Source organism: Pelophylax lessonae (assembly GCF_965119305.1).
Source record: "Pelophylax lessonae genome assembly, chromosome: 1".
NCBI classification, from domain to species: Eukaryota; Metazoa; Chordata; class Amphibia; order Anura; family Ranidae; genus Pelophylax; species Pelophylax lessonae.
The window spans coordinates 231,703,999-231,729,597 of record NC_138768.1 but is presented as its reverse complement, the minus strand read 5'-3'; the positions used below and the strand labels follow the sequence as shown (position 1 = coordinate 231,729,597).

Genomic DNA, 25,599 nt, shown 5'->3' with positions numbered 1-25,599 from the left:
GAGTTTCGGAATTCCATCTAAATGAGGATATTGTCTTGCCTTCGCTGTGCGCGAAGCCTAAACACCCGAAAGAGGTGAGACTACATTCTTTGGATGTTGTTCGGGCGATAAGGGTTTACCTTAACTCGACTGAGTCTTTTCAAAAGACGGATTCCTTATTTGTTCTTCCTTTGGGTCCTCGGAAGGGCATGGCGGCGTCGGCCTCTACCATCGCCAAATGGATCAGGCAGACCATTGAACAGGCATATGCTTTGCAGGGGAAGGTTCCCCCTGTGCCTGTGAAGGTGCACTCTACTAGATCTCTGAGTACGTCTTGGGCCTGTCGTCATGGGGCTTCTGTAGCCCAGGTGTGTAAGGCGGCGACCTGGTCGACCGTGCACACTTTCACAAAATTCTACAAGGTAGATGTTCAGGCATCGGCAGATGCTTCCTTTGGCCGCAAGGTTCTTAGTGCGGCAGTTCCCTAGGGTCCCTTGTTGGGACCTCTGGCTGTTGGGATAGGTTTTTTATCCCCTGGTTCTTTGTTTTTCCTGGGTTGTTGCTCCTGTTGAGCAATTTTTTTCCTGTTGCCCAGCTGGTTTCCTTCCTTAGGTAAGGTTCCTTTCTTTGATGCGGAGACTGCGTTGCCTTACGGCGCGGATGCGTTTCCCACCCCTCATGTTTGCACTGCTTTGGGACGTCCCCATTGTGACGAATATGAAGAGGCGGCGACTGTCGGAGGACGTAAGAGAAAACTGAATTTTTGTAAAATCTTACCTGTAAAATTCCTTTCTCTGAGTCCTCCGACAGTCGCCGCCCCCGCCCCTCTTTGGGGTTTGGTTGTATACTCTACTGCTATTCCACTGAAACTGAGATATGGTTGCAGGAAGTAGGAGGGTATTGACTGAGGGGACCACCCCTTGAGGGTGGGATATGTTAAAAGCTTTAATGTTAACATATTCTGTTGCCTAGCTACTCCTTCGGAGCAAAGTCTAATACCCCCATTGTGACGAATATGAAGAGGCGGCGACTGTCGGAGGACTCAGAGAAAGGAATTTTACAGGTAAGATTTTACAAAAATTCCGTTTTTCCTGCTTTCAATATTTTTTTCTCTCTTATTTGGACCCACCCCCACCCTGAGTATTGGAGTCGCAATCCCCATCAACCCTAGCACAGGGATCTCCTGTAAATTTACATCTGACAATGTGAAAGGACTCAACATTCCACTAAAGATAACAAAAATACTATCAGGCTTGCAAACATTAAGACAAGTGGTGTTTTTGCAGGAGCCATTAAACAAATATTACCCAATTTTATACCATTGTTCCTCCCCAGTTTCAAAAGACAAAGGAGTCAGTGGGGCTGGTTTACTGAAACTTGAGAGTGCAAAATCTGGTGCAGCTGTGCATAGTGCCAATCAGCTTCCAACTTTAGCTTGTTGAATTAAGTTTTGAAAAAAAATAACAAACAAACCTAAAGCTGTTTGGTTTTTATGCAGAGCTGCACCAAGTTTTGCACTCTGCTGTTTTAACAAATCAACCCATGTGTCTCTATAGGGCGTTCTTTTCCATTAAAGCTGATCGCACAGGTTCTGGATGAAAATGGAAGATACCTTCCTGTGTAGAAAACCATAGGTAAAACAATGGTTACGTTGGTCAATATTTAATAACCAACTTTCTTAAACATTTGGACTCCACTATCCTGGAACACAATGAGGTCCTGGTAATTGTAAACAGAGATTTTGACTTTGCATATGACCCCCTCATCGATGTCTCCAGAGGCTCATGACATCTTTCCTTCTCATATATCAAAAACTCAGATCACAACTTCTTTTGCTATGCCTTTTGGACACTGAGTCCCGGTTCACACTTCTGTGATGTGGGAACGCTGTGAATATGCAGCGTGCTCCCGCATCGCATCTGCACCCCTGGCAGTTCACACTGCCATATGCGATACTCAGGGGTGTCAATTAAAAGTTAACAAAACCCCCAGTTGAGATCGCATATCGCAGTGCGATCTGCAAGTTTGCACAGAATTGGATCCCACTAGTGTAAACCACCATGCGATCCAATTCTGCTGCGGATAAAAAAAAAGGGTCATGTGCGTGTTTAGTGCGATTGCGTTGCAAATTCAGCCAAACAAACTGTATGGCTGAAATTTGCACCGCACAGAGATCGCATTTAATTTAGGAGCAGTGCGCTCCAAATTACATGCGATCTCTGTGATCGCACTAATGTGAACCGGCACTTAGGATGTTGATTTTCTAAAACTGGAGAGTGCAAAATCTGGTGCAGCTGTGCATGGTAGCCAGTCAGCTTCTAACATTAGCTTGTTCAATTAGGCCCCTTTCACACATGCTGTCCTGTTCGTCCGTTTTTCATCCATCCATTGACGGATGAAAAACGGACATCAACGCATCTCTGTGGAAAAACGGATGACAAGGGACGATCATCCGTTAACATCCGTTTTTATCCGCTTCAATGTCCGTTTTTATGAACGGATGAATGCCCTATTTTTCATCCGTCAAAAAAAAACGGATCGGACGAAAAATGGATGTAAACGGACAAATGTTTTTCATCTGTTTTTTGCATTGGTAGTGGATGTACAAAAAACGGATGAAAAAAAGATGTAAAATGGATGAAAAACAGATGAAAAAGGACGAAAAACAGATGAAAAATGGATGAAAAACCGATACATTTTGACGTGACTGAACTGATGAACTGAACGGACTGTATGCGTGAAAGGGGCCTAAAGGCCCTTACACACGATAAGAAAATTGGAAGGGAAATTTTGTCCGACTAACGATCTACCGATTTTCGGATTTTTAGTATAGTGCTTTCGACAGCCGATTACGGATTTTCGGACAACAAAAACTGGATGTGCAGGCTATATAATTTTTATCGTACCTCAAAACAACGTCCGATTTTCGCTTAATTAGTACAGTTTTCGTCTGAAAAAAATCTTAAGAGCAAGACTAGGCATGCTCAGAAACGAAAGAACACATACAAAACAATTCCACACATGACATCACTTCTGAAGTAGAATTCTGTCGTAAGGGAAATTTCGTATGAAATCAACCTCTTCGCTTTCGACAAGAGACTAGCATGCAGGGCCGCCATCAGGGGGGTACAGCCCATACAGATGTTGGGGGCCCGGGCGTCCAGAGGGGTCCAGTCCTGAGGGATGCCCTGACTCCAAGTTGACACCTCCCCTTTTTTCCTTTCCTCCCCTACACTGGCAATGCTGCACTGGCTCCTAACTCCCAGCCTCCCGCTGGCTGCCACTGTTGAAATTATTAGTTGCTAGGACTGCCTGGCATCCTAGCATTCGATTATATGCATTCACAGGCCCCTGCAGAGGAGGAGGATGTAACTTGGTGGTCAGGCCTTGGGGCCCCAGGCCTACAGATGTGTAAGTGGCCTCAACATTTCTAAAGGCTGCCCTGCTAGCATGCAACAAAAAACGACAGATCGTTCGATAATCTGATCGTGTGTACAGGGCTTTAGGTTTGGACAAAAAAACCAGGAAACTGATTGGTTTCTATGCAGAGCTATATTCAATTTTTCACTTTACAGTTTTAGTATAGCAACCAATTAGTGTTTTGCACACCCAGAAGATCGGGATTGCACTTTTTACTACTTTACACACAGTCACCTACTCATGGCTGGATTACTTTTTTCTCACACACAAAGAGCTACCGTGCATTGAGGCGACACAAGATCCAGTTCTACTTTCAGACAATGCCCTAAGTCATTTGTTGTTAAACCTCTCAATGCCAACTCATAAAATTTGTACGTGGATCCCTTCTTAGCATGAATGACGTTTCCAGGGAACTAATTTTAAACCTTAACACCGATAATAATTCAGACGTTGGGCCCGCCATTCTGTGGGAGGCCCACAAGTGTACAGGGAGGGGTACGTTTTTGAAACATGGAGCTAGAATTAAAAACATAAATAAACATAACATAACATAAACATAAATCAAAAATCAGGGGTGATGCAAAGAAAAAATCCATATCGAAACACCAATTATTGTTAGAGTATACAATATCCTAGTATGCTGGGGCAGTTATACCAATAGCCATCTAGGCCAATTTTGACATTTTTCACATACTGTACATGTTAAAATCTGCCTTTTTTTTTTTGCTAGTGCATTACAAACATTATATATTTCATAAAGCAGAGGCCCTGGAGAATAAAATTGTGGCTGCTGCAATTTTTTATGTCGCAGAGTATTTTCCCAACTGTTTATCAAATGCAAGTGAATTCTAGTGTATGCAAACACAATACAATACCCACTTTTTTGTAAAAATATAAAAAAAATAACATTGCATTAAGTAAAGTGATACCAAAAGTGTCAAGATTTAAAGCTGTGCACCCCTATGAAACAGAGCCTTTACATGTTATCAATTTAGTGTAAATGTGAGCTATGGTGCTTGAATTATTGCTCTCACTCTAACATTCATGGTGAATAGTTACTAAGCCATGCAACCTTGTACGCAAATACATTTTTATATCTTTTTTTGAGACAGATAGAGCTTTCCTGGCGCATCATGGCAGCATTAACTTGGGTTGTGGCTCTGCCCCCACAAACTGATAGGACTGGTTAACTATAAATCAAAGACAGACCCGGCTCTCAGCATTCTCCTTTTTATCCTCAACTGATCAGGACTGAAGTCACCAGGTATCCCTTACCATTTGTCGCCCCAGCCAGGTTTAGCCTTTCCTGGATGGAAGTCCTTCCTGTATAGTCTCTAAATGAGCTGTATGATTGGAATCCTATTCTGGTGGTCAGGAAGACATAGTTCAGCCTCTCTTGGGTGGAAATCATTCCTGTACAGCCTCTACACAAGCTATATGGTTGGAGTCCCTGTCTGGCGACAAGGCCTGTCAAAGAAAGCTTTAAACAAGCTTTAACGTAAGTGACAGCGTTTTCCCTTTGCTTTCCATATGCTTTTCACCTCTTTTCCCTTTTCTGTGGGCGTTTGCCATTTCAAAGATGGCTGCAGCAGTGCAAGTATACTCTGAGCATGAAAGGCAGGAAGTGATGTGGCTCATGTGGCCTGTTTCCTGGCTATCCCTTTTCCAAGATGGGATCTGAGCATGCTCAGGCACTGATATTATCACTAATGGCAAAATGTGTTAGTTCTAAATGGTTTTATGGCGTTTTTGGGCAACACATGGTGGAGCTCTCTACTCATTCATGCTGGATGCTTATGTGGTCATTGTTTGCAGGTATGTTTTCCCTTTTGTATGGAATTCACCTGAGCTTTTCCTATCTCCTTCTCAGTGTTGCTCTGGGATCACTGTGCTGTTTATGGCATTTCACCTTGGCTCTTTCTATCCCCTTCTCAATGCTTGCTTTGGGATGACTGCGTCATGCTGTTTTTCATTTCAGTCTGTTGCTTTGCTCTGTTTCTATGGGGAACGCTGCCCAGTCAGACCACCCATTGCTTTTAAGGTATATGGATTAGGTAAGAAGTGAAGATTGAGAAAAAAAGAGCCAATATCTACAGCCCTGTAAAGACCTCAAGACAAGTCGCCATCTAAAAGCAGACATCCAGGCAACGTTGATCAAGGTCTTCATCTCGCCCTTCATTATTATTATTCCCTGTTTACAAACACCATTGGTTACCAGCCCTAATGGTTGCGACGTTTGTGGTTGAAAGTCATTGCCTGGCAAGCTAGTATGTCAAGTCTGCTTGGAAGAAGTGACAACTGACAAAGAAGGGGATGTCTGGAAAGTAACCGCCTTGAATAAAGATTTGGCCAAGAAATTGATACATGAAGCCTGTACTTCCTAGTCGGTGGCTGAGCTGCCTAGCACTTCCAACCAGAGCCAGTAGGTGGTGTCCAAATTGGAAAGCTTGTCGGAAGAAGTCATTAAAGGGGCCACAGGCTTTGACAATGGCCCAATAGAGCCTTTTGCAAGGGCAGTTAAGGACGCAGTTGTCTGAAGTGAAGTGGAGGAAACTCTCCACAAGGTTGGAAAGTACTCATTTCCCTTCACTGAACAATTGGAGGAGTTATTCCAGGAAGAATAGAAGGGGTCAGAAAAAGGCCTGTATAAACAGGTTATCCAAACTGTATACCCTACCTGTCCCCTTCTTCCTGCTCCTGTTTCTTCCTCTTCCTGTTCTCCCCCTTTCACGACCTACCTTACCCCCAGCTTGGCTGTCCCATCTGTGTAAACCTCATGTTACCATGCCTTGCGAAAGTATTCAGCCCCCTTAAACTTTTCGACCTTTTGCCACATTTCAGGCTTCAAACATAAAGATATATAAAACTGTAATTTTTTTTGAAGAATCAACAACAAGTGGGACACAATCATGAAGTGGAACGAAATTTATTGGATATTTCAAACTTTTTTAACAAATAAAAAACTGAAAAATTGGGCGTGCAAAATTATTCAGCCCCCTTAAGTTAATACTTTGTAGCGCCACCTTTTGCTGTGATTACAGCTGTAAGTCACTTGGGGTATGTCTCTATCAGTTTTGCACATTCAGAGACTGAAATTTTTGCCCATTCCTCCTTGCAAAACAGCTAGAGCTCAGTGAGGTTGGATGGAGAGCGTTTGTGAACAGCAGTTTTCAGTTCTTTCCACAGATTCTCGATTGGATTCAGGTCTGGACTTTGACTTGGCCATTCTAACACCTGGATATGTTTATTTGTGAACCATTCCATTGTAGATTTTGACTTATGTTTTGGATCATTGTCTTGTTGGAAGACAAATCTCCGTCCCAGTCTCAGGTCTTTTGCAGACTCCATCAGGTTTTCTTCCAGAATGGTCCTGTATTTGGCTCCATCCATCTTCTCATCAATTTTAACCATCTTCCCTGTCCCTGCTGAAGAAAAGCAGGCCCAAACCATGATGCTGCCACCACCATGTTTGACAGTGGGGATCTTGTGTTCAGGGTGATGAGCTGTGTTGCTTTTACGCCAAACATAACATTTTGCATTGTTGCCAAAAAGTTTGATTTTGGTTTCATCTGACCAGAGCACCTTCTTCCACATGTTTGGTGTGTCTCCCAGGTGGCTTGTGGCAAACATTAAACAACACTTTTTATAGACATCTTTAAGAAATGGCTTTCTTCTTGCCACTCTTCCATAAAGGCCAGATTTGTGCAGTATACGACTGATTGTTGTCCTATGGACAGAGTCTCCCACCTCAGCTGTAGATCTCTGCAGTTCATCCAGAGTGATCATGGGCCTCTTGGCTGCATCTCTGATCAGTCTTCTCCTTGTATTAGCTGAAAGTTTAGAGGGACGGCCAGGTCTTCGTAGATTTGCAGTGGTCTGAAACTCCTTCCATTTCAATATTATCGCTTGCACAGTGCTCCTTGGGATGTTCAAAGCTTGGAAAATCTTTTTGTATCCAATTCTGGCTTTAAACTTCTCCATAACAGTATCTCGGACCTGCCTGGTGTGTTCCTTGTTCTTCATGATGCTCTCTGTGCTTTAAACAGACCTCTGAGACTATTACAGTGCAGGTGCATTTATACGGAGACTTGATTACACACAGGTGGATTCTATTTAGCATCATTAGTCATTTAGGTCAACATTGGATCATTCAGAGATCCTCACTGAACTTCTGGAGAGAGTTTGCTGCACTGAAAGTAAAGGGGCTGAATCATTTTGCACGCCCAGTTTTTCAGTTTTTTATTTGTTAAAAAAGTTTGAAATATCCAATAAATTTCATTCCACTTCATGATTGTGTCCCACTTGTTGATTCTTCAAAAAAAATTACAGTTTTATATCTTTATGTTTGAAGCCTGAAATGTGGCAAAAGGTCAAAAAGTTCAAGGTGGCTGAATACTTTCGCAAGGCACTGTATTTCTCTGCTGCTTGGGAGCTTCCTGTCCACACCCTTATACTGCCCATAAATTCCCTGACTGACACTATGATCTGGAGCTTGCTCTCTGTACTAATTTTGACTGAGTCAATCCGTTGGTACTGTCTTTGTACCCGACACTCATGAATATCATATAATTTGGTTGTTTTCTGCTTGATATCCTGACTGTTCATCCTTGTATCATATGGTATGTTTGTCATTACACTCTGCCTTGACGGCATTGCTTCCACTTCTCTCCGGTTGGTGGCCCTCATTTTGCTACTGCTATGGCATTTTGTGGAGCATTACACCTGGCCAAACTGTAAGCTTATACTGTTTCATTGTGCCTGATATACCTTTTTTCTCATGTTTGTATCACAACCTTTTGCTAAATAAAGAATTATAGAAAAAAAACAATCTGTATACCCTGAAAAAGCTAAAAGTCTGCTTCTGCGGTCTCCTCCGATGGTGGATGCCTGATTATTGCAGCTGGCAAGACACGTCATCCTTGCAGTTGTGTTCAAGGAGACTCTAGTCTGAAAATTAGACCCAGCTCTGAAGTACTCCTATGTACTGTAGCATCTGCAGATGCCTGCAGACCAGCAATAACCAGTCCATGTTGTGAGTGAGTCTAATGGAAGAGGTTTCATAATTATCAACCAGCTGCTGCACCTGCAGGACTCTGGGGCAAGTGGCAGGGTCTGCATCCTTTTAGACGTGATTTCCTATTGCGGGTATTTTACCAAAAATTACATTTTAGTTGCAGTGGATGCCAAAAATAAGACATATCTTCGTGAAGACTTCTGGGAAAATCAGTGAGCTAATCACTCAAGCAGGAAATTATGTTTCAGGGGGGCATTCTGTGTACAGAACACCTCCAGATATCCATATTGCCTTGCATTTTACAGAAAATGACAGCTCTGCAGATTAAAAAAGGAAAGTGGAGTTACACTTAAAAGAATTCCTTCTAGAGGAAGTGAAGAGAGATACAGGTGGCAACTCCCAAGTAGGTACAAGGAGGCAAACTCCTATAGACCGAGAAAAAGATTAGTAAAGGAACTGGAGAAGTACCCAATCTTCATTGTTGAAGCCTTAAAAAAATCAAAGGCACCTATGTTAGAACAGCGGAAGTCCGTTTAAGGGTGCACATCATCCAGGGGGTACCTGTGTAAAGCTTTGCAAACACACCTGGAGGAAAATATTCAGGATAAGTGGGCCACATCAGTTGTATTGGTTTGACATTGGTGGAAGTTTAAGGGATGTCCACCTTCCGATCTCTTCCAGCCAGACAGGCTACCATATTTGATGGAAAAGTGTAAAACTCTTGCTCAGTTTGTTTTTTGTTTAATTTCTTTTTATTGAAATATAAAGAAACAGAAACAGAACAATGACAACAGAATCCGACATTGTGCATAATAAGAAACAATGAAATAATAAAATAATACCACAGGGCTTGCAACAAAACTCAAAATGAGCCGAGCTTAATCAACCAGTAAACGTAGGGATCCAGTAGCCAGGTTAGCACGGCACACAAGCTCTTGCTCAGTTTGTAGCTGGATTAAAGGAAAAATTACCAATTGTGAAGGTTCCAAGAGGAGATGAGGTAATCTGTGTCTAGTGCTAAACTTGAAAAAACTCAACAAGCACAGAAAGTTGGAGTCGTAAGATAGAGAACCTCCAATCAATTCTATTATTGATAAATCTGGGAAACTGGATGCACTGTAGGTTTATCAGACACCTACCTACTTCTCCCAATCCATCCTAAATTCCTCTACCAATTTCAGTGCTTCCGCCTCAGTCTGTAGACCTCTCCCAGGGCATTCACAAAGATCTTACTGTCTGCAATAGCAACAAAAAATTTGGGAGCAAAGTCTCTTCCAGCAGAACAGTGCCTAAGTATCCTTGGTTCTTGTAACTAACCAATTATTGTTTTCGAATGGAACATTATCATATCAGACCCCAACCAGAAAGGTTGGATGCATTTCACAGAGCAGGCTGCTCAAGGTCATGGGATGTTCAGCTTATGAGGCAAGGTATGCTCTCGAACTGAGCACAGTGTTCAAAGTACTTCTGTCAGTCACTCCTTTAACGAGAGAAGCAAGAGTTGTACTGTGCCTATACAGCAGTGGAACAATAGAATTCTTAGGCTGTCAGTGGAATTTCCTGTATCAATAATTGCAATTATACCATTTTGGTGTAGCAGTTTTTCCAGGCCTTGTGCCTGATATGGGTCTGCCATTGTTACCGGTGACACCTCCAACACTTTTGAGTTGTGAACCCAGGTGTGAGAACTGAGACAATGACCATTCCGGCATCTTTGGTTTGTTTTGTTTTGTTTTATTGTATTTAGGGGATGGGAGAAGGGAATGAGTGGGATACTCCTCTGGCTCAACTAGGTACATTTTGGGACACTTGAAGAAAAATGCCTGTTGGCGCTGTCTTGACGCCAGCTGAATGCCGACCAGCGCTTCCTGACGCCTATAGATACTGTAGTACTGAAACTGTGCTGGAACCTCGTCTTTAACTCAGAAGATTCAGGACTGTAGAACACTTGACTCCTGACACTGCTTTAGCTCAAAAGTCACTGAACAGCTCCCTCCAGCCCTGCACTGGCTGAGGTGGCTCTGCGTAGATACTTGTGCTGCTGCAACTCTTAACCTTGTACACTTCCCACTATACACTGACTCTTCAGGGCCCAAACTACAGGCGCCCCCTTTAACACTTCAGGGTCCTCTACCTAGGTACTCTCTCTAATACTTCAGAGTCCTCTGACCAGGCATACCCTTTAATAGCTAGCTGACTCCTGGATCCCTAGAACCTTCTCCGGAGTGGTCCCCTCTGACTCTAGGCAGACCCCCAGGGGCAGTACACAGTAGGCTTTCCTGAAACTGGACCCCTCTCTCTCTCCGCTGGTTCTCAGCACACCGGATCCCCTCTGCAGCTCAGCTTCACACTCTTTGGATTCCCAGGCTGCCACCCGAGACACCCGCTTCCTCTGATAGGAGTAGAGACAGCCGCACTCTCCCTCCTGGGACTCTGCTTCCTGCCAAAAACGCTGCGTCATGCGTTCCCTTCAAACTTATACCCACTACCTGTAGGGTGCTACATTGGCTTAGGAGGCTATAGTGCCTCTCTCCTACAGTTGAGCACTGAGTCACCACTGCCTCTGCTAGTTATGACAGATCTGCTCTCTTATGGCCAGTTTTGCCATCCAGCTCCAAGAGACTACTTTGATGGCATGGAAGTTAAGAGGTGGAGGCTTCCAAGTCAAGGGTACTTAGTTCTGGTAGTGGATACCTTGTGTCAAGCCAGAGAGGTCTCCATGAATATTACTTAACAGAGAATATGGGTAAATTATGCAGATCTCACACAGCAAAAGCCTGGAGTCCTTTATCACCTAAACCAGCCAAGGTTCTGCAGTTCTTACAACTGGGACTGAACAGGGGCCTAAGTTCAAATATGATAAAAGTTCAGCCTTCTCTGTACTTACAGGGGGTTAAGGATTCCTTAACCCTTTAATGATGCAATTCTTAAAAGGCTTGCTTGAAGTTATAGACCTGCCTGGAAACCATTGTTCCCTATGTGGGACTTGCTTATGGTCCTCAGCTCTATCAAGGCCTCATTTCTATCCTACAGAATTGACTGCACTAATTTAACCCTGAAGACCATATTTCTGGTTGCTGCAACCTCTGTGAAAAACTCTGATGACCTGCTTGGCAGCTACTGTTTCATTCAGGAAAGCTGAAATCTGTGCTTGGTTGCAGCATGGCTTAAGGCAGGGTCAGTCAGCATCAACACGTACAGCCATCTTCTAGATTAGGACAATTTAAAGAGCCCACTCTTCTCAAGAACCTCCTGTTCTGGAGGACTTAAGAGCACATTTAAATAGGGCAGTGCCAGCTCTGTGGACAGAGCAGTGCCGAGAGTCTCCTGAGGCAATTTGCAAGTCAGCAATATGGTCCTCCTAGGACATCTTCATTACACTTCATTAGGTGAAACCGGCTCACGATAGTAAAATTTGGAAAATGCATACTTATGCTACTGACCATTACAAAATTTTTCTTGCACCCTCCCATATGGCGAGTTAGTTCCCAAGTGTATGCTGCCATGATGCGCCAGGAAAACGGAAAATTGTATACTCACCTTTCCATAATTTTCCTTTCATGGTGCATCTTCATGGCAGCATACAGATTCCCACCCAAATGGTGAGCGTTACAGAGAATGTTGCAAGCTGGGTCTGTCTTTGATGTATAGTTAACCAGTCCTATCAGTTTGTGGGCGTGGAGCCACAACCCAAGTGTATGCTGCCATGAAGAAGCACCAGGAAAGGAAAGGTGAGTATACAATTTTCCGTTTTCTTTTGGTGATATGTAATAACCACTGTTTTTTTTTTTTTTTTACTATATATGTATACATTTTGAAATTAAAACTGTCTCCCCCTACTTTGTTATAAAACATATATAAAAAATGCAAGAGCATTATAAAAATCACTCTAAAATTATGTCTTTTGGAAAGTGATCTCATTTTTTGCCAACATTTTTTAGAAATGGAGAGACATGTTATTGAAGTGTGCTGAACATTAAAAAGTCATTAAGTGCACGTCTTCCTTATTAGTGGAAGAAAGTTGCCTAGAGGATGAAATTGAATTGTGTGCAATGGCTAGATGTCATGAACAAACACAAAAAAACTTTATTAAAAAATGAAACCAAATATTGACAGCGAAAATATACAATGTATCATTACACCACCTTGCATTTCTGTTCTGTTTGTGTTTCTGTGAAAACATTGCCAAAATGTAGGGGATTTTTAAGGCAATCCAAGCAAATTTGTATAAAAATAGAAATTTTATTAATGAGAAATATTTTTTTTCTTCAAAAAGGACAGATCATAGTCTGAGAATAAAAACACACAGTATATACTTATGAGATATTGACATGAATAAAATAATTGTAAATGAACTCAAGTGACAAAAATGGCATTTCCCAAGCTAAACTGAAGAACAGCTGAGATGTAATCGCAGCAGGGGAAAATCCAATGCGTTTCGATATGTACAGCAATACAGATTCTTCTTCAGGGAATTTTCTAACATTTCTGTAAGGTAATAATGTATTTACAGATAAAATGCTACGTAGAGATAGATATATCTTTGCCATTTTGAATGAATCACAAAGAATGGACTTACATTTTCAATAAGATCATTTAGTATGAATGCATCCACAGAGACAAGACCTCCCAGCCATGACGACGTTACAAAAAGGATCACTGGAGATAGAATTCCATTCCGATGCCCAACTGATAGTAAAAAGAAAGCCGAGCCAGGTATAATAATGCCTACATGCCGATAACAAAAAAATGTTTAAGCTTCTAATGCACAGGCTAAAGGGTCATAAGCATTCTGGGGGTTTCTGATACTGGGCATGGAGCTAAATGGCCAATAGCATACTGGGGGAGTCCAATACTTACTGGGCTGGGAGCATTAAAATCCACTCGAACTTGGGTGGCTGAAAAGTCAATCAGAAAGGGGGGCACCCTCCAAATCCAGTCTGAGTAGCTGAGAACCAGGCTTGGCAGTCCGGAGACCAAAAAGTGTCTGATTCCTCTTCTCCTGGCCACCAGAGTCCTTCCTCTGGTGGCAGGGACTGAATGGGGAAATCATGATCCAAGCACAGCCCAATCAGAGAAAGAAACAGCTGTGTCGGATGCATTGTCCAAAGTACCAGCAAAAAGGGGAGCCGATATCCAGGGGCGCACTTTAACTAGGACTTTGATCACAATATGTACCGTTGAAATGAATATTATACAAATTGAAAAAGCACATAAAGAAATATGAAAAACAGGCATCATTCATTTTAAACACATTGAATAGCATAAACCCCAATGGTGTGTATCTGTGCAAATAAGAAGGCAAACAGACAATCAAATAAACAAACAGACAAACAAATGAGCAGACAGACAGACACAAATAAATTATGCTATTCAATGTGTTTAAAATTAATGATACTTGTTTTTCATATTTATTTATTTGCTTTTTCAATAATAATATATTCATTTCAATGGTACATATTGATCAATGTACTAGTTTGAGTGCGCCCCTGGAGATCGGCTCCCCTTTTTGCTGGTACTTTAGACGTTGCATCCGACAAAGGAAAGCCCCCAAACCTCGGTGTTGGGGGCTGTTTCTTTCTCTGATTGGGCTGTGCTTGGATGGTGATTTCCCCATTCAGTCCTGGCCACCAGAGGAACCTCCTGTGTTAGAGGCTTTTTGTCTCCAATATGGCCACGATCTGGTCTCCGGATGTTGATATCCTGGAGACCGGAAGTGATTCGGCGACACGTGACATCATTTTGACGCACGCGCGCCTTTTACATATATGGAGATTCCGGGGATCGCCTCCGAAGCCATTCTCAGCCCCCCTCTCCTCGTGCGGAGGAGAAGAATAAGACACTTTTTGGTCTCCGGACTGCCAAGCCTGGTTCTCAGCTACTCACACTAGATTTAGAGGGTGCCCACTTTTCTGACTGACTTTTCAGCCACCCAAGTTCGAGTGGATTTTAATGCTCCCAGCCCAGTAAGTATTGGACTCCCCCAGTATGCTATTGGCCATTTAGCCTGTGCATTAGAAGCTTAAACATTATTTTTCTTATTGGCATGTAGGCATTGATATACCTGGTTCGGCTTTCTTTTTACTATCATTTGGGCTTTGGAATGGAATTCTATCTTCAGTGATCCTTTTTATACCATCCAGTCATGACTGGGAGGTCTTGTCTCTGTGGATGCATTCATAATAAATGATCTTATTGAAAATGTAAGTCCGTTCTTTGTGATTCATTCAAAACGGCAAAGATTTATATACATTGTATATCTACGTAGCACTTTATCTAACACATTATCTAAATACATTATTACCTTACAGAAATGGCAGAAAAATCCCTAAAGAAGAATCTGTATTGCTGTACATATCAAAACACGTTGGATTTTCCCCTGCTGCGATTACATCTCATCTGTTCTTCAGCTTAGGCTGGGAAAGTGCCATTTTTATCACTTGAGTTCATTTACAAATATTTTATTCATGTCAATATCTCATAAGTATATACTGTGTGTTTTTTTTATTCTCTGACTATGGTCTGTTCTTTTTCAAGAAAAAAAATATTTCTCGTGAATAAAATGTCTATTTTTATATAAATTTGCTTGGATTGCCTTAAAAATCCCCCATTTTGAGGATCTGGTATGTTTTTTATGATTTACCAGGGATGATGGAAATCACACCTCCAGCAACCTAGTTACTATATTTTACATTGCCAAAATGTAAAAATGTAAATTGACCTAATATTCTACTACAAGATATTACAATAGTAAATTCAGATTAAAGAAGCCTAGAAACCACAATCATGTTTTTTTTTTCCACAGGTAATATTGATGTATTACAAAACAGTCTTCTGAAAAATAATAAATATCTCCCTGTTATATCAAGCTTTGGCTCACAACAATTGGTCCAGTCTTTTAATCCTCATTTAACTCTGTATGCTGCCCGGGAAATGGTTTTGCCAATGTTTTCTGATCGCAGAGCAGAGAAGCATCTTGCACTTTTATTTAGGAGTTTTGGGCTTTGTCCACGATAGCATCTATCAGCTGGCAACAAGGTGACAAAAAATTGCTGTGATTCCTACAGAAGATAAAAAGTCAAGTCAAAATATGACCTCTTTTGAATACCCATCTTGAAAAATACTTTTTTTTAAAAAAGCTGACCTCCTGTATTTAAAGCAAACCTTGCACCTTAAAATCAAGTGAAGAAAGAATTCCGCGCTAATGGATCTAATTGTGTGGTTGGCTGCAGCCTACCCCAAAAATATAGTAAAACTATATCTGAAAATGAAGAGGATATTAGGGTAATTGGCGCTGCCAGATAATAAAGTAAAATAAAAAAGCGTGTCTCATAGATCTAGGTGCATTAAAGTGTTCTGAAAAAGTTATTGCTGTAAGTAATGGTCCCTATAATATAGCCAATGGTCTTGATGATAAGCCACAATAAATATTTAAAGATATCAATAAATTAATAATAAAATTAACCATTCATCAATTAATATCACAAATAAATACTTGATAACAATGCACTAATAAGGCAACCCAATAAATAAAAGCAGTTAAGTGTCTAAAAATTCAAAGTGTAGTGACTCTAAAAACAATTGGTGTAAACACTAGGGGCAGTGTTGATAAAAGTGAAGTAGAGATATCTAAGTGACTGAAAAGTGCCAAGTGCTAAAATTAAGTCAAAATCTAATGAAGTGCAAAAAATGGGTATTCAAGTAAAATTAAATAAATATAGAAACAAGCCAAGTAGTATAAAAATGCATATGATGTGCCAGGTGAATAATAGAAAACAAATAAATAGGTGAATTACTGGTGGTTAAATAAATATGAATATAAAAAATATAATAATAAATTAGTCCATATTAAAAGTGACAAAAAGTCCAAAGCAAAATATATGCTCAATATAATAGTCCAACAACGTGCAGTATGGTGATAGGACGTGCCAAAGAAAATCGCATGGATAGAGGGGGTGTCTCCTGGTGTGAATCAGGATGTGGGTGCTGGGTGAGGGAATTCCGTGCTCCCCTTCCTAAATAGCCCGCACTCACCAGAGAGCGGCACCCCTACAGGGGTAACCAGCGTTGAGTAATTGGGGTAAAAACCCCGATGAACCTCGGTGAGCCTCTCCTCTCCTGGTGGGACCAGTGGTACTTCCTCCCTCAAATGGTAGGTAATGGGGATGAGCGATGTGTAAAATAGGGGTAATAAGCAGCGCTCCAGTAAAGATGATGTCCGGGATTATATGGATAAAGAAACACTCATATAGTGAAGTACCGTAATGTATGTTCTTTTATTAAACAGATAAAATCAAGTACTCACATTTAAAAACCAGATAAAGCGTCTGTAGGAAAGTAGGGACCGCGAACCCCTCGTATAGCGGTATATCCGGACGCCGTGCGCCTCAACGGCCGGATGTGCGTCTCAAGGTGCGGAACTGACGTGCCTACGCTCTACGCGTTTCGTCATCAAACTGACGTCATCAGGAGCAGCGTCTCCTGATGACGTCAGTTTGATGACGAAACGCGTAGAGCGTAGGCACGTCAGTTCCGCACCTTGAGACGCACATCCGGCCGTTGAGGCGCACGGCGTCCGGATATACCGCTATACGAGGGGTTCGCGGTCCCTACTTTCCTACAGACGCTTTATCTGGTTTTTAAATGTGAGTACTTGATTTTATCTGTTTAATAAAAGAACATACATTACGGTACTTCACTATATGAGTGTTTCTTTATCCATATAATCCCGGACATCATCTTTACTGGAGCGCTGCTTATTACCCCTATTTTACACATCGCTCATCCCCATTACCTACCATTTGAGGGAGGAAGTACCACTGGTCCCACCAGGAGAGGAGAGGCTCACCGAGGTTCATCGGGGTTTTTACCCCAATTACTCAACGCTGGTTACCCCTGTAGGGGTGCCGCTCTCTGGTGAGTGCGGGCTATTTAGGAAGGGGAGCACGGAATTCCCTCACCCAGCACCCACATCCTGATTCACACCAGGAGACACCCCCTCTATCCATGCGATTTTCTTTGGCACGTCCTATCACCATACTGCACGTTGTTGGACTATTATATTGAGAATATATTTTGCTTTGGACTTTTTGTCACTTTTAATATGGACTAATTTATTATTATATTTTTTATATTCATATTTATTTAACCACCAGTAATTCACCTATTTATTTGTTTTCTATTATTCACCTGGCACATCATATGCATTTTTATACTACTTGGCTTGTTTCTATATTTATTTAATTTTACTTGAATACCCATTTTTTGCACTTCATTAGATTTTGACTTAATTTTAGCACTTGGCACTTTTCAGTCACTTAGATATCTCTACTTCACTTTTATCAACACTGCCCCTAGTGTTTACACCAATTGTTTTTAGAGTCACTACACTTTGAATTTTTAGACACTTAACTGCTTTTATTTATTGGGTTGCCTTATTAGTGCATTGTTATCAAGTATTTATTTGTGATATTAATTGATGAATGGTTAATTTTATTATTAATTTATTGATATCTTTAAATATTTATTGTGGCTTATCATCAAGACCATTGGCTATATTATAGGGACCATTACTTACAGCAATAACTTTTTCAGAACACTTTAATGCACCTAGATCTATGAGACACGCTTTTTTATTTTACTTTATTATCTGGCAGCGCCAATTACCCTAATATCCTCTTCACCTTAAAATCAAGGTCCACTTTTTAAATGTCCCCCCTCTCACTTGCCGAAACGCTAAGTAAAGGTTAGGTATAGGGGCAAAAAGTTAGATAATATATTAACCTTTCCCTTGGCTTCTGTCCCTGTGACATCATTCTTAAGGCCAGATCTTGGGGATTGTAGACTAGCCAAAACCTTATTTACAACAACAAAGTGCTCCTGCACCATTGTAGTATCTTCTCGCAAGATTTGGAGTACGGTCGGTCGCTCCCAAAATATTTTCAGCGGTATGATGAAGTCATCCCTCTGTGTTACAGAAGCTGGGGGAAAGGTTTGGAGTACTCATTACTCCAGAAAACTCTTCCGCAGGTTAATGAAGTCACTCCTACAGAAGCTGGGGTAAGGGTAAGCATGATATCTAACTTTATATTCCTATTTCCTAAAGATGTTTTTTAAAGTTAAATTAATCGTTTCAACAAGGGGGGGGGGGGGACATTAAAAAGGAGACCTTTTGAATAGTGTAAGGTCTGTTTTATGTATGTGAAACAAATTATGATGATTATAGCAAAACAGCAGATTAGCAATATCTATTGTATATTCGAAAGCAAAGGGAAACTGAACTGCCAATTCTAATAAATCTCATATTACTACAATTTTGCAGCTTTCATATTTCACACGGTGTCCTTTGGTGCCGGTTCACACTTCAGCGATGTCAGACATTGTATGTGATTCACACCGCACTGCTCTACAAATCACATGTGATGTCAGTGCGATGCAAATTCAACCATACAGATTGTATGGCTGAATTTGCATCGCATTCTGACCAAAGTCTGAATTTTTTTTTGGTCCTAACCCAAATCAGATCGCATGGGTGTTCACAGTTGAAAGTTTGCACTGCAATATGCAAACTAATCTGGAGGTGTCTTTAACTTCCTATTGACACTCCCAGCAGTTCACATGTGGCAGTGTGAACTGCCTGTGAGTCGGGTGCGATGTGGGAACCCACAGTGGATTCGCAGGGTTCCCGCATCGCACCAATGTGAACCGACACTTACAGTTAATTATCTGGATCATGCAAGGCCTATCAAATAATTGGTGTATAAACATGCCTGACAGTGTTTCCCCATCAGGTTGTGGTCAGGTAATGGCTACAAATATAAAGCTGGCCATATACAATTAGATTTTCACTTGAAAGTTCGTAGAAAAAATGTCTGTCAGCACACTCTTTTATGCTATCATTCAGTCAATTCATTTTGTTCACAAAAGTCCTAAAATTTCATCCAGATGTGCTATTTGAATAGAATCCTATTAAACTGGTGTCACTACAATATGTATGATTTCTCCCGAATTAAAACAACATTCAGAATTAGAATTGTATTCATTCAAAAACATTTTCCATCCTGCTTCTTTGAATTTTCTTATCACTATAGTCAGTTTTGACCCCACTAATCATTAGAAAATCAAACAAATGTTTTGAAAAGGAACATTTTCAAACTAAGTTCTACTGATAAATGACCTGCTAAAAAATGTTTCTAGCCATAAACATTCAATCTAGCCATAAACATTCTGTAATGACTATAGGCAATTTATCAATACAAACACTGAAAAATCAGCATTTTACATATTCATTTATGCCCAAATCTTTTATTTTTATTTATTTATTTATTTTCAAATATAATTTATATTGAGGCCTGAAATCTTAGTAGGTGGGTGTCAATAATTATTTTGCAGACAATCCATGGTTTTTAGTACTGACTTACCTGTCATATGGTGTCCTTCAGCACTGCAATGGGATCGATCCGCCGGGCCCCTGGTGCTTCTATCTTTGCCAGGTCTCCCTTCTGCGTCCCATGCCTGCGCTCATTTGATAGACCAGGCCGTGATGACGTCACTGCCACGCATGCGCACGGGAGTCAAAGGCCATGGCATGGATAAGGACCATAAAGGTGCACTGGGCTGTGCATGCACAGCTCAGTAAACATGACAGCTGACTGGCAGAAGGATGCATTTATGGCAGAAGAGACCAATAGGGTCTCTTCTGTCATTAATACCCTGCCAGTCAGACACTTTAAATCTAGTAGACAGACATAACGCCATGCAAATGATGACCAAATATTGTCTAGCCATATATAGCACAGATGGGCAAATCTCCAGCTGCAACTATTGTATTTTGACAGCTGGACACGTCAGTTGTCAATATACCCAAGCAGCTGCATCTGATTGGATACAGACGTTAATTAATTGACAATTTTCCTCCCAGCTCCTTCAATTTGTCAGTTAAGGGGTTTCAGGCAGGTGGGGGCGGACGGTGCCACCCACTGAGCAAATTTTGTCCAGTTCATCTGGAACCAGAAGAAATTTATTTAGCATTTAGCCAGCTTTACCGCTAATGAGCATCACATGTCATGTTATCCAATCTTGTTTATTTGTTACTTTGAATTTTCTTTTATGGTTGGAAATATGGTAGAAATGCAATAATGAAATGTAAAAATGTAAAAACTTTCTTCATACTCACTCTCATATGACTTGCACGATCATAGCACACTGTGCTGCTGAAAACTCGTGATGCTGGTCGTTCTGTGCTGTAGACGGATGCAGATGAAAGAGTGTCAAAGCTCTGGGTACTGGACTTAACAGAAGACAAATCTGAAAAATGTCTTGTGGAACAACTATGTCTGGATTCTCTGTCTCGGCACAGAGAGGACTGACGGCCAGTTCCCTGGGCTAGTCTCCTCTTCATCAGTAAAGAAAATTGTTTCTTCTCTTCATTTAATTCTTTTATTCTGCTTAATTGGCAATGATCTATCCTCCTCAGAGACTGAAACACACAGAAAATAGACATATATTACCAATGAAACAAATGGGTTTATAATCAATATTAAAATACACCATTACATAACTGACAAGTCCGTGCAAAAGTTTCAAGTTGTTAAAACTCTTGGAGATTCTGGGGATTTTTCAAACACTAAGTGCACTGTTGGATTTTATTAGACCTATAATCTAATCTGTATTTTAGTATAGCGTGTAAGGGTTGGATCCTCTATTACAGGGGTGTCAAACTCAATTTCATCACAGGCCGCATCATCAGTAGGGTTGACCTTAAAGGGCTGGTTGTATCTTGAGTGTAGGATTCAGAAGTTTGTTATGTACAGAGTGCAGAGCTCAGGCGTGCGCTATGTACAGAGTGCAGAGCTCAGGTGTGCGCTACGTACAGAGTGCAGACTTCAGGGTTCACTACGTACAGAGTGCAGATTTCAGGGGAGCACTACGTACAGAGTGCAGAGTTCTGGGGTGCACTACGTACAGAGTGCAATAGCAAACCCCAGCTTCCCCCTCGAAAGCTTCCTTGCATCTTTACTCTCTCTTACCTGGCCCTGCTCCAGTACCTTCCTGTGCAGACGGCCCTACTACCTGTATATTCTACTCTAGTACCTCCCTGTGTAGGTGGCTGTGCCTTGCCTTGCAGGGAGATCATTCTCCCTCTCAGATTGTGGAGATTTGTCCCTGCTTTGAGTCCCTGCAGGGATCTATTAGATCCGGGAGCTGCTGAGAACAAAGCTGTCCTTGTAAACACAGAAGGCTTCTGTATTTACAAGTGACAGCAGGGAGCGCAGAAGGTGAGAGATGGAGGTGTCGGAATGGAATTCCACCACGTTGCAGCTGCAAAACTGTGAGGGCCACATGACAAGGCCTGGAGGGTCGGATTTGGCCGCTTACTTTTTGTCCCAGTGATGATGGCCAACCTTACAGGAAGTACATGTACAAGGAAGAAAGCCCCAGACATGTTGTGTAAAGTGCAGAACTTATCATTTAGGAAAGTCACCCAGAAGCCAATGCATTTTAGGGGTTTAAAATTTCTCCCTCTGATTAGGGCTTGGTTGTTGGTGAAGAAAACAACATTGGATTGAAAGGTATTTAGAAAAAATATAGGGATCTGTACCAGAAGCTGTTTTAACATGTATTTCCACCTGTGAAACCACATTTGAGAATCCCTTAGTCCAGTGATTGCGAACCTTAGCACCCCAGGTGTTTTGGAGCTACATTTCCCATGATGCTCATGCACTCTGCAGTGTAGTTGAGCATCATGGGAAATATAGTTCCAAAACATCTGGGGTGCCAAGGTTTGCCATCACTTCCTTAGTCCATGTTTATGTGTTTCCATTTACTCAGCATACACCTAAATAATTAAAAAAAAAAAATGTCTTACTCTTCTAAGTTGCTTCTTTGGAGCAGACTTAGACATAGATTCTGTTGTTCAAAATAACTTGCAATGTGAAATTTGGAACATTTTAGGGACATATTGGTATCGTAAGCAACTATTTTAAAATATTATTATATTATTTATAATATTACATTCTAAAAACACGAACAAAAATAAAGAACATGTTATCCAGATTTGGCTGCAAAAGTGAAAATATACTTTATGGCTTTTAAAAGTATTACTAAAGGCAACATTTTTTTCTTTTGGATAGAGCAGAGAGGGATTTGAACACCTGTCAAGCTTTTCTCATGCTTTGGTAAACCTTTTGGTTCCTGAAATATGGGATGATGCAGAGAGAGCACCAGTATAAACTGAGAAAACCTGAGCTCGTTTGCTAACTGGAGGATTTAGCATTCCCTGCAAGAATATACCAGTAGCTGGTTTTAGTAGAAACATCTTCCAAACCAACAAAGAACAACAGAGCTGAAGACAACATGTCCATTCCCCTAAAGACACTAGAAAAAGGGGTCTTGGCAGTACACAAGTAGCTTGTACAAATATTCGCATGAACATTTGTACGAAAATTCTTTGTACATTTAATGACTGGACAATGTCGTTCAATAGGACTTCAAAACTTGTTTGATTTTATCATACAAATTTGAAATAATGTAATTTTCAGAACGAAAACAACATTCAATGTTAGAAACGTGTTTATTCAAGAAAAATTTGTAATACTGCTCCTTTAATTTTTCTCATCAGTGTGGTTGAAAGCGAATGTTGATTTGACCCCACTAATGATTAGAAAATTTAACAAATGTTTTAAAACATAGTATTTTTGACAAAGGTATACTGGTGTATAACCAGCTCAAGAACGTATGTGCCCCTCAATGTGCAAGAAAGAAAATAGGATTTTTGTACTCACTGGAAAATCCTTTTTTTTGCAGTGTACTGAGGGACACAGGAATTCTGATACTGTCAGGACATACTACTGCTTACAGGAGAGATGGACAATGGCAACTAAAAAACTGTTAGCCAGCCCATGGTAATCCCACCAAATACCAGAATTCCTCAGTTGTGTAGCAAAGTAGTACCATGAGCATAAATACAAACATAGAAGGGTGACACCTCTGTTCCTCAATGCACTTCAATAAAAGGATGACTACAAATATGCTATTTTTTTTCTGTAAATTATAATTTTTTGATACAAAGTGTCAGGTTATCGATATATGAAAATTTTAAATGATGAAATATACTTGCGACACTTACACTGACCTCAGCCTGACACATCACATTTAGCATTATATACATCACACTTACAACATACACACTACTAACAATCATGCATAGACTCATCTACACAGACGACTCCATTTCAATCTGCCATGTATCTGAACCTTTGAGGGACGCCAAACGAAGCTCCGCCCTAATTGGCCACCATCTTGGAAATGCAGCCATCTTAAGGAACCTGGTAACTACTATTCTAAGCTAAGCGGCCATCTTAATATGGTAATTATGCCTTGCCGTTTATTTGATTATTATTCAATATTGTTTATGTACTTCCTTAAATGTTTTACATTACATATTCAAGGGTAACGAAAGTACAATCCCAGCCGTATAAACCATATGTAGATTTTTCCCTAAAGAGATGATTTTTGTTTTTATACATTTTTATTAATATCAGATTAAGCGCATATTGGCGTATTAGTTTCACGTTTTGCATAGCCTATTCTCACTTCATCTGCAGTGAGGTGATTATCAGGTTTTGCATTGCGCAGACAATTGTGGTCTGATTGTATAGTATACATTAAATATGGTTTTTACTACATCTGGGGAAATGGTAATTTTGCTTTCGTTTCACTTTAACTTCGTTTTAGTTTCACTTTCATTATTGAGCTACCAATCACATTGCAGTTGTTGTTTGAAGTTTGTATTTTTGTGAAGTTATATTTTTTTGTGTCATCTCAAGTTTGATCATTTATCGTGATTACATGTTTCGTGAATAAACCTTTTATATATTCCATACTGTAGACTGTTTTCACTAAGATTGGTATATGCTTTTAAAAAGAAATTATTCAATAAAAAAGAATTCGCTAAATATAGATTTATGGAATAAGTTGAGATTCTCCTTTCACATAGATCTTTGCTTATTATTAACCATAAATAGATACTGTTATAGTCAGAGCAGTATCAACATTCTAACATAATGGAGGCACAGCGAGATATTATTAATTATTATTAATTATTAATTCTGACATAATGGAGGCACTGCTGAGATAATTCTATTGATAGTTCAGACACCGCCTTTTAGTAATAAATTAAAAATAGTCAAATTTTATACCACGCTGTACAACATATTAATTGTAGGCACGTGCTGAGATCGCTTATAAGGAAATCTTACCATATAACAAAACATACTGGTGATTGTATCTCCACATACATTGTCAAAAATATCTATTGTCCTAGCATGGCAGGAAATCACAGTGAATCAAGTCCATCTAGGCACAGCCAGGAGGGTGAAACCATCCCAACAATGGCCACTACCCCCGCTAAAGATACTGGTAAAAATCGAGAAACACTACATAAATTTGTTGATTATGGGATAGTTGAACACCTTCGTAGAAGATTAGACATAGGATGCAGTTTAGAGAAGTATGTCAAGGATGAAAAAGAGCAAGCTCAGAGTTTAACTGATAATTTGTTTATTGAAGGCGGCCGGGTTTACCAACTTATAAGGGCCTATGCTAATGAGAAGAACACGAAGGTCCAAGATCGTCTCATTATGAAGACATGGCCTACTCTGTGGTTTTTGTGTAATGAATTTATCACACAAATGCCCGCCTTAAAGAAAGAATTATTGGAAACCCGCTCCCTCTTGATAAACAAAAACCAAGACATAGGATCCCTTTTAGAAAAACTCCAATGGGCTGAGACTAGAATTAACCAATCTAAGGGAATTGAGGAGGAATTACTTATCCAGGTTCAAAATAGTAAAACCTTATATGAGGAAACCCGTGTCCAATTTAGGAAGCTAAAAGAAAAATATCAAACACTTAAACAAGAAATAGAATCTTATAGACAAGAAAGAGAAACCCCTAAGAAACATAACTCTATTACTGAGGATGAAACAAACAACACAGAAATTGAGATAATAAGATCAGAGCAGAAAGTATTGGAGAAACGGATAGGGGATTTAACATCCATGATAAATCACGAATTAATGCATCTGGGTGATAATCGTGAACAGGAAATAAAAAGAGGGGGATCTCCATATCAGCGGGAGAGACAGGTAAGGTATAGCCAATCAGAGTCTGAATATGGGTCACCC

At 40.5% G+C, this 25,599-nt stretch overlaps 1 protein-coding gene across 1 annotated transcript in view; it reads right to left on the bottom strand.

Moving 5' to 3' along the window:
* Positions 1–15,235: 15,235 nt before the first annotated feature.
* The window catches only part of LOC309544914 (uncharacterized protein), a 38,296-nt gene continuing 27,932 nt past the window's right edge, over positions 15,236–25,599 (bottom strand). The window contains exons 2-3 of the mRNA XM_082243921.1: positions 20,589–20,891; positions 15,236–15,474 (exon numbers count right to left, since the gene is read on the bottom strand). Coding sequence (XP_082100047.1) covers positions 15,319–15,474; positions 20,589–20,891 — 459 coding nt within the window. The 3' untranslated portion in view covers positions 15,236–15,318. The remainder of the gene's footprint in view (positions 15,475–20,588; positions 20,892–25,599) is intronic.